This window comes from Condylura cristata, unplaced genomic scaffold (genome assembly GCF_000260355.1).
Source record: "Condylura cristata isolate star-nosed mole 26May11 unplaced genomic scaffold, ConCri1.0 scaffold00015, whole genome shotgun sequence".
In the NCBI taxonomy this organism is placed as follows: domain Eukaryota; kingdom Metazoa; phylum Chordata; class Mammalia; order Eulipotyphla; family Talpidae; genus Condylura; species Condylura cristata.
This window is the reverse complement of record NW_004567116.1, coordinates 42,244,829-42,257,914: the sequence shown is the minus strand read 5'-3', so window position 1 is coordinate 42,257,914 and position 13,086 is coordinate 42,244,829. Positions and strand designations below refer to the sequence as shown.

Sequence of the window (13,086 nt, the reverse complement as noted above, 5' to 3'; positions counted from 1 at the left end):
AGCATTTCAGTGTCAGAGTACCCGGCAATCTTTAAGGACAGCTGGACCCTCAGGGGTGAGTCCAAATACATTATCAGGCCTCTGAAGTATATTTCTTCATTAAAGTATAAAACACCCTGACTTATTGCTATCCCTATAAGGCCCTATATTTCTGTTGTTAAAAAGAAATTAAATTTTGTGCTGACCTAGCAGCCCAGGTAGGGTGATACAGGGGCCTCCTCATCCTGGAGGCAGGACCAACATGTTCCAAGGCTAAGACAGTGTCCCCAGGAGGCCCACAGCCAGAGAAGCCATCCCAGGAGCAAATACGTGATCCCCAGGGCCTGCAGGAAGAAGACCAAGGTGACTGAGAAGTCTGGCATGTGGTGACAGAGGGCAGGAGAGATCCCAGCAGGTATGGGAAACTGAGAGCCCCAAGAAGGGCAGGACCTCCCCCAGAGATCTTCTGAGAATTGGTCAGCACATTTTAGTGTTAAGAGGCAAACCCAGACTTTCTCACCCACTATGAGACCTGGAGCACCGCCCTCTGTTCCCCGACTCTGGGCACAGGGCAGATAGCCATGAGATCTGTAGGTGGGCCCTCTTGATCTCTCCCTTTCAGGGAGCTGAGATGGATCTGCCTTTCTGCGATGTCTGCATTAGAAGAATCACATTAGGAAATGACACAGGTTGTCTTCAGTAACAACTACTATTGCTCAGCGTTCACTTGATCCTCACAACAGTCCTCTGTAACTTTGCATCATTGTGCCCATTTTACAGATAAGAAAACTTCACAACTGACAAGCACTGGCCAGGACCCACACCCTTGCCAGTTGTCACCAAGGACCATGCTCAGGAGCTTCTCAGACCAAAGTTTTCAGTGTCCAGATTAACTTTCTTTCCCTTCCTCTTCCTCCTCTAGGTACACAACCGAAACCTCCTGTCTCTGGACTTCGACCGCGTGACACGCACAGAGAAGATCTACGATGACCACCGCAAGTTCACCCTGCGGATCCTCTACGACCAGGCAGGGCGACCCAGCCTCTGGTCCCCCAGCAGCAGGTTGAATGGTGTCAATGTGACCTACTCTCCAGGGGGGCACATTGCTGGCATCCAAAGGGGCATCATGTCTGAAAGGATGGAGTATGACCAGGCTGGCCGCATCACATCCAGGATCTTCGCTGATGGGAAGACATGGAGCTACACGTACTTAGAGAAGGCAGGTGTCCGTCTGTCTCCCTTCTTTACCAACTGTTGTGCCAGGTTTCGAGTTTCCCAGAAACCACCAAGGAGCCAATTCCGATGCAAAGCACACGAGGGTCTTTATTGTAAGCTCGAGCCTGGGCTCCCAACATGCAGGACGCAGCAGCTGAAGTGGAGAGCCCTGAGCTCAGGGAAGGCAGGGTTTTTATTACAGAAGTGGGGAGTTTTAGACCACCAAAGGGGAGTTTTTGCTCAGCAGTACATTGATTGGTGGACATCGAACAAAGTTATCTTGTCTTAACCCGGTTGATCTATGCATGTAAGATGTGACCTTCACTACTCGGCCCACATACCTTAGGCCATCTGGTGTTTTCCTGATATGTACTGGTTACTTGCCTACTTGCTAATTGACTGTTGCTATGGGATGAGCAAGATTAGGACATTTTTGGTTAAACTCAGTCTTGGCGCCTTGTTGCTAACTGAAACTTAGGCCTGGCTGGTTCAGAAGCATTCTGAAGCCTGTCATAGCATCAATTTGGTCTTTCACCAACCTTACCATGTTTGCAGTCATTGTCACTCAATCCCTGGCCAGACCCAGCCTGCTGGCCTTGATGCCTAAGGCCTCCTAGTAAATCTGCCACAGAAGCCAAGGATGGGGCAGGAGAATCTGAAAGTCCTGACTGATAGTCGAGCTGGGCCCAGGACAAACATCAAGTGGATTTCCGGAGTAGGACTCAGGGTCAGAGCCAGCCAGGAGTCTGCTGCTCCAGAGTCGAGGGCACTGAGCATGGTCCTGTGGTCAGAGTCTAGGGCTCATTCCTGACTCCAGCAATAAGGCAGAAATCTAGGATCATTCAGGCAGAAGGTGCTGCATTCTGATTTTTAAATGCTGGGTGTTGCCTTAGTTAATTTGTCAAGTAAGGATTCATTTCATCCCAGGGGCTTAGGAGTCAGAAAAGGCCTGAAATCAAAAATTAATACCAAAAGAGAAAACCTGGTTGCCTTGATGCCTGTGTGCTTCTGGTACTGTTACCTACTAGCTCTTCCCTGAGACAGATTCATACTTCATGCCCAAGTTCTGACACCCAAATCCCCACTTCGCCTCGACACCTGCCCAGGATCCAGGCTCTGTGGTCAGTCTCCCCAGCTCTGTGGTCAATCTCCCCAACCCTATGCTAGGTGAGCATCTCCAAGAGCCATATTCTGTGATGGTGTTAAAGTCCCTGGAGGTCATCCAGTATGCTGAAAGCCAAACCCAGAAGAGAAAGAATGTTCCCGGGGCCACACAGTGAGTCTGATTTTAGAAGCCAGGTTTTCCTTCCCATCACACCCAACCAGGGTGGGCTCTGGCCTGTTACCACATAAACAATGTGCAAAGCCTTAAATGCCCTTCTCAGACTGCTCTTTATCCTGTGGGCCACAGGGAGTCAGCAAAAGTTGTTTAGCAGGCAGTTGACATAATCAGTTCATGCTTTAGGAAAATCATTCCTGCTTGAATAGAAAGATTGATGAGGAAAGAATCAGGAGCAAGAAATCCAGGAGAGAGTGTCGGAGACTTTGTCTCCCATCATGGATTATTGGGGGGGCAGAACAGGCAGGGTCTCAAGGTAGGAATGGCATCGGCGAGCGGAGATTCCTAGAAAAGGGGGGAAAAGGGAAAAAAGGGCAGCGGGCTCGAGGAAGACACAGAGATGGGAGTTGGGTGCAAGTCTTCCTGCTCTGCCTTTAGCAGAGGTTTATTTTATACACTTCAGGCAGGCAGAGGGTGACATTAGCATATGAAAGGGGCTGAGATCATAATCACCTTTTTTCTAAGAATAGTCTGGGGTCGTTTTGACCTTCAGTTGAGATTATAACATTTTTAAAATCAATCTATTAAGGTTAAAACAGGTACATAGATTTACAAAGTTTAAGACTAATATTACTATATTTACCACAGTGAAGATTAAGCAAAATAAAGTCCCTTAAACATTATCTATTACTTAAAGGCTTTCATTCTCATAGAGACATCCTAGGGGGTAAAGTAAAGAGAGCGCAGGAAGAGGAAATTTCTTGTAAATCAAAGAGGTAAGGTTCTTTGAAAAACTTGCTAGAAAGTTTAAGTGAGTTTTTTGGAAGTCTGGATGGAAGAAAACCTGATTAGCTCTGCATAGGTGACTTGGGTGAATTTCTATATCTAAAGACTAGATAGTAGAAAGCTTGAGTGGTTATTTAGAAACTGGATAGAAGGCTATGAGAGATAGAGTGATAAGATTTGGATTTTCCTCCCTCTGGCAGTGAGAGACTTTGTAGTAACAGCCATTTGTTTAATGACTTTTGACTTCAAGAGGAATTTCTCACCCTGGGCAGTACTTGCTTGTCAGGGCCAGGTAGGGCCTTTTGAGGCTGAGGCAATCCAATTGTAAGCTGAAAGTTGCTCAGAATATTTTGATATTATGATTACACAAAAAAGGGAGGTCATAACATAAGTTAGCAGTGGAAAGTCTGATTTTTCAGAGCTTTTCCCGATCTACCCAGAATCTGTTGGACAATAGACATTGCATAGCTTGTGTCAAGAGAGCCAGCTGCAAATACTTTAGGCCAGTGCTCCCTACCTTTCTTAATCCCATCACAAGCTAAAGTCATGTTTGTACCGCACAAAAGGAGTAAACTGAGGAGGCTACTCCCTTTAAGAAGGCAAAGGGCTTTCCTGTCCTGGAGCCTCAGGTGCTGCCTGGGCCAAGGAGACACCCTTAACTTAGCACAAACATTCCTCACCTGCTGTATGCTGAGGCATAGTGGTTGGGAAGCTCTGGTTTGGACATAATTTGACAGAACCACATCGGTTCTGGGCATTTCATTCCTCTCCTTTAAGCCTTAGGCACACAGACCTAGTTGGCCTCCTCCCCCCCCCCCACCTCCTCTCATCTCTTGCTTTTCCTTTCCTCCAGTCCATGGTGCTGCTCCTCCACAGCCAGAGGCAATATATCTTTGAGTTTGACAAAAATGACCGCCTCTCCTCCGTGACAATGCCCAACGTGGCCCGGCAGACACTGGAGACCATCCGCTCAGTGGGCTACTACAGAAACATCTACCAGCCCCCGGAGGGGAATGCCTCGGTCATCCAGGACTTCACCGAGGACGGGCACCTCCTCCATACCTTCTACCTGGGCACTGGCCGCAGGGTGATATACAAGTACGGCAAGCTGTCCAAGCTGGCCGAAATGCTATATGATACCACAAAGGTGAGCTTCACCTACGACGAGACGGCAGGCATGCTGAAGACCATCAACCTGCAGAACGAGGGCTTCACCTGCACTATCCGCTACCGTCAGATCGGGCCCTTGATCGACCGGCAGATCTTTCGCTTCACCGAGGAAGGCATGGTCAATGCGCGTTTTGACTACAACTACGACAACAGTTTCCGGGTGACCAGCATGCAGGCCGTGATCAACGAGACTCCGCTGCCCATTGATCTCTATCGCTATGACGACGTGTCAGGCAAGACAGAGCAGTTTGGAAAGTTTGGTGTCATCTACTATGACATTAACCAGATCATCACCACGGCAGTCATGACCCACACGAAGCACTTTGATGCATATGGTCGGATGAAGGAAGTGCAGTACGAGATTTTCCGCTCACTCATGTACTGGATGACTGTCCAGTACGACAACATGGGACGAGTAGTAAAGAAGGAGTTGAAGGTGGGCCCCTACGCCAACACCACCCGCTACTCCTATGAGTACGATGCTGACGGTCAGCTGCAGACAGTCTCCATCAATGACAAGCCCCTCTGGAGATACAGTTATGACCTCAATGGAAACCTGCACTTATTGAGCCCCGGGAACAGTGCACGGCTCACCCCACTGAGGTACGACCTCCGTGACCGCATCACTAGGTTGGGTGACGTGCAGTACAAGATGGACGAGGATGGCTTCCTGCGGCAGCGGGGTGGTGACATCTTTGAATATAACTCAGCCGGCCTGCTCATCAAGGCCTACAACCGGGCGGGCAGCTGGAGTGTCAGGTACCGCTATGATGGCTTGGGACGCCGGGTTTCCAGCAAGAGCAGCCACGGCCACCACCTGCAGTTCTTCTATGCTGACCTGACCAACCCCACCAAGGTCACCCACCTCTACAACCACTCCAGCTCTGAGATCACCTCCCTCTACTACGACCTGCAAGGACACCTCTTTGCCATGGAGCTGAGCAGCGGTGACGAGTTTTACATCGCCTGTGACAACATTGGCACCCCTCTTGCCGTCTTCAGTGGGACAGGCTTGATGATCAAGCAGGTCCTGTATACTGCCTATGGGGAGATCTACATGGACACGAACCCCAACTTCCAGATCATCATCGGTTACCACGGTGGCCTCTATGATCCCCTCACCAAGCTTGTCCACATGGGCCGACGGGACTACGATGTGCTGGCAGGCCGCTGGACAAGCCCAGACCATGAGCTGTGGAAACACCTCAGCAGCAGCAGCATCGTGCCATTTAATCTCTACATGTTTAAAAACAACAATCCCATCAGCAACTCTCAGGACATCAAGTGCTTCATGACAGGTGAGGACAGGGCTCTTGAGGAGGGCAGCCCCTGCTGTTGCTCATGTCTCTGAAGAGACAGACTTCCTTACATAAGCTGAAATGGGGCAATGGGAGACATCCACTTTTTCTAAGAGCAGCATTACCCAGAGTAGATTTGAATCCACATGAGTTTAGAGAAACTACTTGGCAAAATTGGTTCTCGCACCAAACCAATCTGACAGGCAACCACCGTTCTTAAGTTTTCATAATACCTTTCAGCTTATGAAAGGCTGTGAAAAGTCCTATAGTAAAGAGAACTGTTTAATGATGTACTCACTATTTCTCAAACTTACTTGACCATGAAAGCCCCTTAAGAATACACTTGGGGAGTTTTTGACCTAGAGACGAGGCTGGCTCTGGGTCTCTCCCCTCCCCACACCCAGTAAGTTTGGTGGGAAAGAGAAAGAAATCAGTTCTCTCACTCGGGATAATGGAGTGGAAAATTCAGACTTTGAAATGGAACTTGGTGAAGTACCCACCATTTCTAAGTTACAACATCACAAAAATCACTTACCTTCCCTAAATTTCAACTTCCTGATTTGTGACTTGCAGTTTGAATACCTCCCCTGACTCTGATCAGTCAAATAATGTGCATGTGGTAAACTCTTGAGCAACCACTGAAAAATCAAAGCAGGAAAGAGTCAATAGTGGAGATGAAGGAGAATGCTAAGAAAATAGCCACTTCAAACAGGGAAGGGAAAGAAAAAGGAGCAAAGAACAGGTGGACAAAGAGCAAAAAGAAACCCTATCTGGTAGGGTAGTTGGAGGAAATTTAGATACATTTTATTTCTTTTATAGCAATGATTTTATTCTGAGTAAACATAATTAATCCATGAAGTAATACAATGGGATAATGGGTGATAAAACTAGTTCCTGAAATTAAATTCCTCCTTCCATTCCTTATTCCCTCCCTCCCTCCTCTCCTCTCTCCTTTTCTTCTTGCCCTCCCTCTCTCCGAGTGTGATTGGCAAGTACAGGGTCATATCTCTTCACATATTTGTTACCACACCTCCGCCACCACCAAGGCACTCACAGTCCACCACGCTCCACTGTGCTCCCTCCACACCCTGCTCTCCACCTTTCCCCTTTTCCCCGGCTCTGATAGGCTCGGTTTTATGGTCAAGTGTCAAGGGTCTGTTATTGGTTTGGTTTTTTTCTGACCCTTTATTTTTCTTCTCTATATTCCACATACGAGTGACACCAAGAAATGAGACACGTTTCACCGCCTGCCTCCCACAGTGCCTGGCTCGTGTTGGTATCCCTTCCTCCGCCCTAGGCTTTGCCTTCCCTACCGTGAAACCAGCTTGAGTGGAAAGTGTCCCCAAACTCACTAACCTGTGGTCTCCCTGCTTTTGGTGGAGACAAACCCTCCCACCCCCAAAGTAGTCTCATTCATTTAGCAAATGCCTCCTTTGTGCAGCCAGTTCTAGGCACAAGACACAGAGAGATGACCCCTGACCTCCAGGAGAGACAGACGATCATTGTCCAATACAAATGAACCTTTGTCCATGACAAAGGTTTGCACAGGTGACCATCAACGCACAGGAGCACAGCTGGCTCTGCCCAGGGAACGCTGATGTCTGACGTCTACTTATGAGTGTTCATCCACCCATGTAACGGGGAGAAAGGCAATCCAGAGAAAGGGGGTGGCACTAGAAAGTGTGGGGAGGCCGATATGTACCACTCACAGGCATGAGCCTTGGATGTGGTTTCCTGGCCCCCCAAAACCTTGTGGCCCAGGCTGACCCCTGTTCCTGCTGACAGCAGTAAGTGGATTTCCCTTTCAGGGGAAGATTACAGGTAGCGCTGGGGTAGCAGTCCCAGGAATGGGGGCAGGTGGGACGAGTGCCTGCATGGGGCCTGTGGTGCCCGAGTGTCCCAGCCTTCCCCGTGCTCAGCCTGGATGCTAGCCTGAGACCCACGTAATGGACTAAGAGGGCATTTCCTTAAAGCCTGGATGTGTCAAGCACTCCCTGGCCTTACCCTGCACTGAGCTTCCTGTGAAATATTTTGGCAAGTTACAGAGATTTTTGTTTGTTTGTTTGTTTTTTAAAATGGTGCAAAAAACATTTTACTACTGAAAAATCAAGATACCACTATTTCTCAATAAACCCTCTTTTCCAGATTCACCTGGGCTACACATAGCTTCACTCATCTCCAGCAGCCACAATAATAAAATGAGCATCTTTTTTCCAAAAATTTCTCCAGGGGGTCCTGAGATTTACTCGAGCTGGATGGACTAGGGTCTCATGACACCCCGAGCCGATTACTGTGGCTGGGGAGATGGAATACCTAGGTCACGTATCATCTGCTGATCCCTTAGGTGGAATCAGCTTCTCTAAAAACTGAATACTCACCACTCCCTCCCCAAAAAAAATAAAGAATGGAAAGCAGAAGGGATGCTAGCAAAACATGGCTAGCACAGACACTGTATACACTGTGGCACTTGTAAGCTGTCAGATGGGCTTTGGTGAGTCCTTTACAGCGGAGGAAAGTGAAGGTTGGAGAGCAGAGAAAACGACTTACTAAGGAGAGCCAGGGCTGGGGTTAGAGCTCTGACTCCTTGCCCTCATCTTGGATTTGAGTCCACTTTGTCAAGTGCAAGATTGTGCACCTGTCCTGGGCAGCCACACTGAGTGGATAGGTGGAGAACAGTTTTACCTTGAAAGAAGTATCTAGTTCTGATTCCATAAGGAGTGAGAGTAAATTCCCAACTCCTCAGAAATGCACTGCAGAAAAAAAGCCATGAATAAATAAATTTTCAGTATTTTTCCTAGAGGCATAATAGGAATGGTGCCCACCTTCCATCGCTTATAATTAAGGCCCAGCCCTCTTTTCAGCCCCCTGGTTTCCTGGGAATTTGCAATACTCCTCATAGCAGCTTTCCTTTGCAACTACAAATTCAGAAGCAAATTCTCAGCCTCAGGCAAAATAGCTTTGTAGGGTTCCTCCCTCCACCATTCTGTTTTAATTTCCCAAAGAACCACCTGCCAAGATTCATAGAATCAGAGATTCTTAGAAACTTAGTAAAGAAAGGGACTTTGGCATAAAGCCGGCCCAAGCACCTCGTGCTTTAAATGAAGGAAATGGCAGCCCACAGGTTTGGAGACTTGAGTTGAAGGAAACACAGAAAACTTCTGTGAGGCAGAAACTGATCTGGACACTTTAAATATTGTGGCTTCAGATCAGAATAACAAAATCAAAGCAAGTCACATGAATATTCTGGCTTCCCAGTGCTTACACTCTACCCGAGTCTGGTGAGTATGTAATAGCATCATGTTTTAAAAGTCAATGTACATGGCTTAACTAAGTGTGCCACAGAGACACATGTGATATAGGAAAAGTGGTGCATCTGCTGGAGGTAACCCTGTGTTGACCCAGTAATTTATCTAACAAACTTCGAACTGTCCCTGCTAGACCACAGCATCCCCACACCCCACCCCTACCCTCCATGAGCTAACTCTGTTAATACTCCTCTTCATTGGTCCACCACCAATTTGCAGGTAAGGGGGACGGTTCAGTTGCCTCCAGTTTTTAAGCTGGGTAGACAGAATTTAGAGGGTTTTGCCTTGCCTCCATGTGCCTTTTCCTAGACGTAGAACCTGGCTTCAGAGCTTCCTTTTCACTGCCATTCCACCTCAGTGCCAGCAGGTTTCACACCAAGGGAGGGAACACCCAAAATCCAAAGCAAAACTTGAGGTTTTGGCCTAGGAATGTTCCATGTGATGCAGCAATGACAGGGACACTGTTGTGGACCCCCAAAGGTCATTCCCTTCCCTGGTGAATGAGCTCAGTGGTGGCAGGAAAAGACAGTCCCTCCAGTGCCTGGAGCCACACAGAGCCTCTCCAGGCATCTACCCTTAGGAAGAAGCCAGAAGCAGGCCTGGATGCCACCTGCTCAGAGCTGCTGGCTCTCAGTTTCAACTCCAAATCCTGCCTTCTCCAGGCCTGAGATTGAGTCTCAGATCAACAACTGGTTTAGCTTCTTCTGCTGCCCATTCCCATGGCAGGCTGAGCTGTACTTGGACAAAGCAGTGGTCCCTCTCTCTCAGGCCCTAAGACACCTCCCACCTGCTCTTCCCCTCTAGATTCTTCCTGCTTCAGCCAGTTTTCTTTCTGGCTCTTTCAGCTGCTCCTTGATTCCCCTGGGCTCTCCCTTCCTTGTGCAAGGGTCTTTGCCTGCTGTGCCCCTTCATCTCTGTTACAGCCTAATGAAGTTTACCCAGTTTTCAATGTCTGGCTCACTTACCACCATCCCGATGAAGAATTGTCATCCTGTACGGCTGAGTGACTTCTGCCTTCTCTGTTCTTGTTTCTTGGGTCAACATTATGCACTCCCAAGTCTCATCTCTTCTGGGTCCTGCGGTTGCCTTGGGAGGGTCTGTCTGACACAGTGCTAGGCACATGAACAGCACTGGCCACAGTGGCCAGGGCATCCACAACACACTCTCAGCCCTTTCTTTTCCGTATATGTTGGCTGCCTCATTCCACTCTTCAAAGAGGGAAATGCTCAGGACAAAATCTTACCCGCCCCTACACCTATTATTTTATGATTGATATTTATGAAAGGGACGTTATAAAATCAGTAAGTCTCCAGAACCCTCAAGCCCAGTAGAAAGTCTGGAAAATGAAGGCCCAGGAAGTGGGCACGATGCTGTAGGCTCTCAGAATGTGAAATGTGGGGGCTCTGCTCCCAGAGTTGGAAGAAAATCATGCGTCAAGGCCCTAATCTCTGCAACTAGGTGGAGAGAGGAAAGAGAAGTTATTTTTCTTTCTTTCTTGTATTACTTTAATTAGTTGAATGCTGTAAAATGAATTTAGTTAATGTCCTTCACTTTCCATAGTTACAAAATACATATTTTTAAAGATTTATTTTTGCATATAGAACTGGGGTACAGGCCAGAGGTGCAAGGGCAGTGAGAGTCTTTACCAGAGGACAGAGTGGGAAGCAGAACAGGCAGATGGGCAGAGGACATTGCTGAGGGGAGCAGTGGGTGGGTCAAGAGAGGTCTGCCATGCCATGTTGGTCACCTCCGATGCCAGGAATCAAACTCGCACTGAAGCAGCTGCAGTAGCTTACAATGCTGCATCGAACCCCTTGTGCCATCAGGAAGGATCCCAAAATATTTTTTGTGATGATAACATCTTAGCTGAGATAAAAAAAAATTGCTCTTAGCAGCTTTCTGGTGTACTGCCCTATCACAACAGATTAACTGGTCACCTTGCTTTACTTGACCTTCCCAGAATTTATATCTGGAATCTTGTGCCTTTTGACCACCTTCATCCCCTGGCAACCACCAACCAGTTTTTGTAGAGTCCACATAGAAGTAAGATCATCATACAATATTTGTCCTTCTCTTTTGGTTTATTTCACTTAACATAATGCCCTCAGGTCTATCCATATTGTCATCAATGGCAGGATTTTCTTCTGTTTTACTATCGAATAATATTCTGAAAGTTTACTTCTTAAGTAAATTTTCTCTTTAAAAAAATCAATCAAGGCCCTCCCTGGTGGCACAAGTTAAAGCACAGGACTATGAAGCTATCCACAGCCACTGCATAAGTTCAGTTCCCACCCTGGGAGGTGACCCATATGGCTCAGCAGAACTCTTCTCTCCTGCTCCCCTCAGCAGTATACTTTGTCAGTCTGCCTGTTCTGCTCCCTGATCTGTCTCTGGTGAATCCTCTCAACCCCAACACCTCTGACCTGTACCCCAGTTCTTGTATGTGTAAATAAATATTTTTTTAAAAAAATCAATCATAAAAATCTCCCTCGGAGAAAAAGGAACTCTCCTGCCTTGCTGGTGGGAATGCAAACGAGTATAACCACTATGGAAAACTGTTTGGAAGTTCCTCAAACTGCTAAAGATGGAGCTTCCCTATGACCCAGCAATCCTACTCCTAGGTATCTACCCTAAAGACACAAAAACACTGATTCAAAAAGATAACCTGCACCCCCGTGTTTATTGCTGCTTTATTTACAATTGGAAAGACATGGAAACATCCCAGATGCCCAAAAGTAGGTGACTAGATTAAAAAGTTGTGGTACATATATGCAATGGAATATTACTCAGCAACCAAAAAAATAAACACATGCCTTTTGCAGCAACATGGATGGAGCTGGAAAAGATCATGCTGAGTGAAATAAGTCAGAAAGAAGGAAAAATACTGGATGGTTTCACTCATAGCAGGAGTATAACAGACCAGGGAAGAAAATAATAATAATAATGAACAACTATATGCCAGAGACATTTTGTGGGGATGGAGTGGGGAATGGGATCAAAAACAGTGGGAGAAGGGAAATGCACTGGACTGTGGTGATGGCACACAAGTGATTTGGTGATGGGAAGCCCCGAGGATTACAACTGAGATGGATAAATGCACAAAATGATGTAAAAATAAACTATTATATTAAAAAAAATTCTCCCTTGGATGTGGCGTCTTGTGCCACCATTTCTTCTTGATGTTGGGGGTGGTTGTGGGGGAGGCTTCCTCTGCCACAACTGCCCCCAGGACTGAAATCGAAGGTCCTGGGGGTTGGAGGTACCAGGGGAAAGGGAAGTCTGGAAAGGAGGTTGCACTTAAGTTTGCCTAGCAGGCAGATGCTAGGTCCCAGGAGTGTGTTTGGCTCTGATGCCCTTGGCTACCTCCCAAAGCACTGTGCCAGCTGGCTCTCCCCCAACCCCCAGCCCATCCTCTCCCCCACCTGCAGACTGACTCTAGGCTGCACTCGGAATAGGTGACTTCTGAGGTCTGCTTACTCCATAGGGATATTTCTGCTTTCCTCCCACCTAGATGTCAACAGTTGGCTCCTCACCTTTGGATTCCAGTTGCACAATGTGATCCCTGGCTACCCCAAACCGGACACAGATGCCATGGAACCATCCTACGAGCTCATCCACACACAGATGAAAACTCAGGAGTGGGACAACAGCAAGGTAATTCACACACATGGCTGCCCAGCTCTCAGGGCCTTTCAGACGTTACAGGAGTGGGTCCTCCTGCTTTTCAGGAAATTGGTGATTTTGATGATGTGTCCCCCCACCAGACCTACCAGAAACTGTTGTGATAATACTCAGTCCCTCCCCCTGGCAAGCCATCTGCAGCAGCCCACAGACCCCCACGGGCTGCATTACTCGGACTTTGGAGTTCATAAGAACAATGCGCCCTTATCACCCAGAACAAAAGTGCCAGGGGGAAGTTGTGTTCTAAAAAGTGCTTGCCATGTTTCTGAGCACCTCCAGTTGCCCAGCCTTGTGGGGATATTCTACTTAAGTCCCGAACATCCCCTGGTATTATTTTGCTCATTGTGTAGACTTTAACCCTGAGGCTTTCCCA

At 47.6% G+C, this 13,086-nt stretch overlaps 1 protein-coding gene across 1 annotated transcript in view; it reads left to right on the top strand.

Annotated features, from left to right (window-relative positions):
• TENM4 (teneurin transmembrane protein 4) overlaps nucleotides 1-13,086 on the top strand; it is a 511,167-nt gene that overhangs the window by 494,928 nt on the left and 3,153 nt on the right. The window contains exons 29-31 of the mRNA XM_004683244.2: nucleotides 902-1,198; nucleotides 4,113-5,727; nucleotides 12,544-12,686. Coding sequence (XP_004683301.1) covers nucleotides 902-1,198; nucleotides 4,113-5,727; nucleotides 12,544-12,686 — 2,055 coding nt within the window. The remainder of the gene's footprint in view (nucleotides 1-901; nucleotides 1,199-4,112; nucleotides 5,728-12,543; nucleotides 12,687-13,086) is intronic.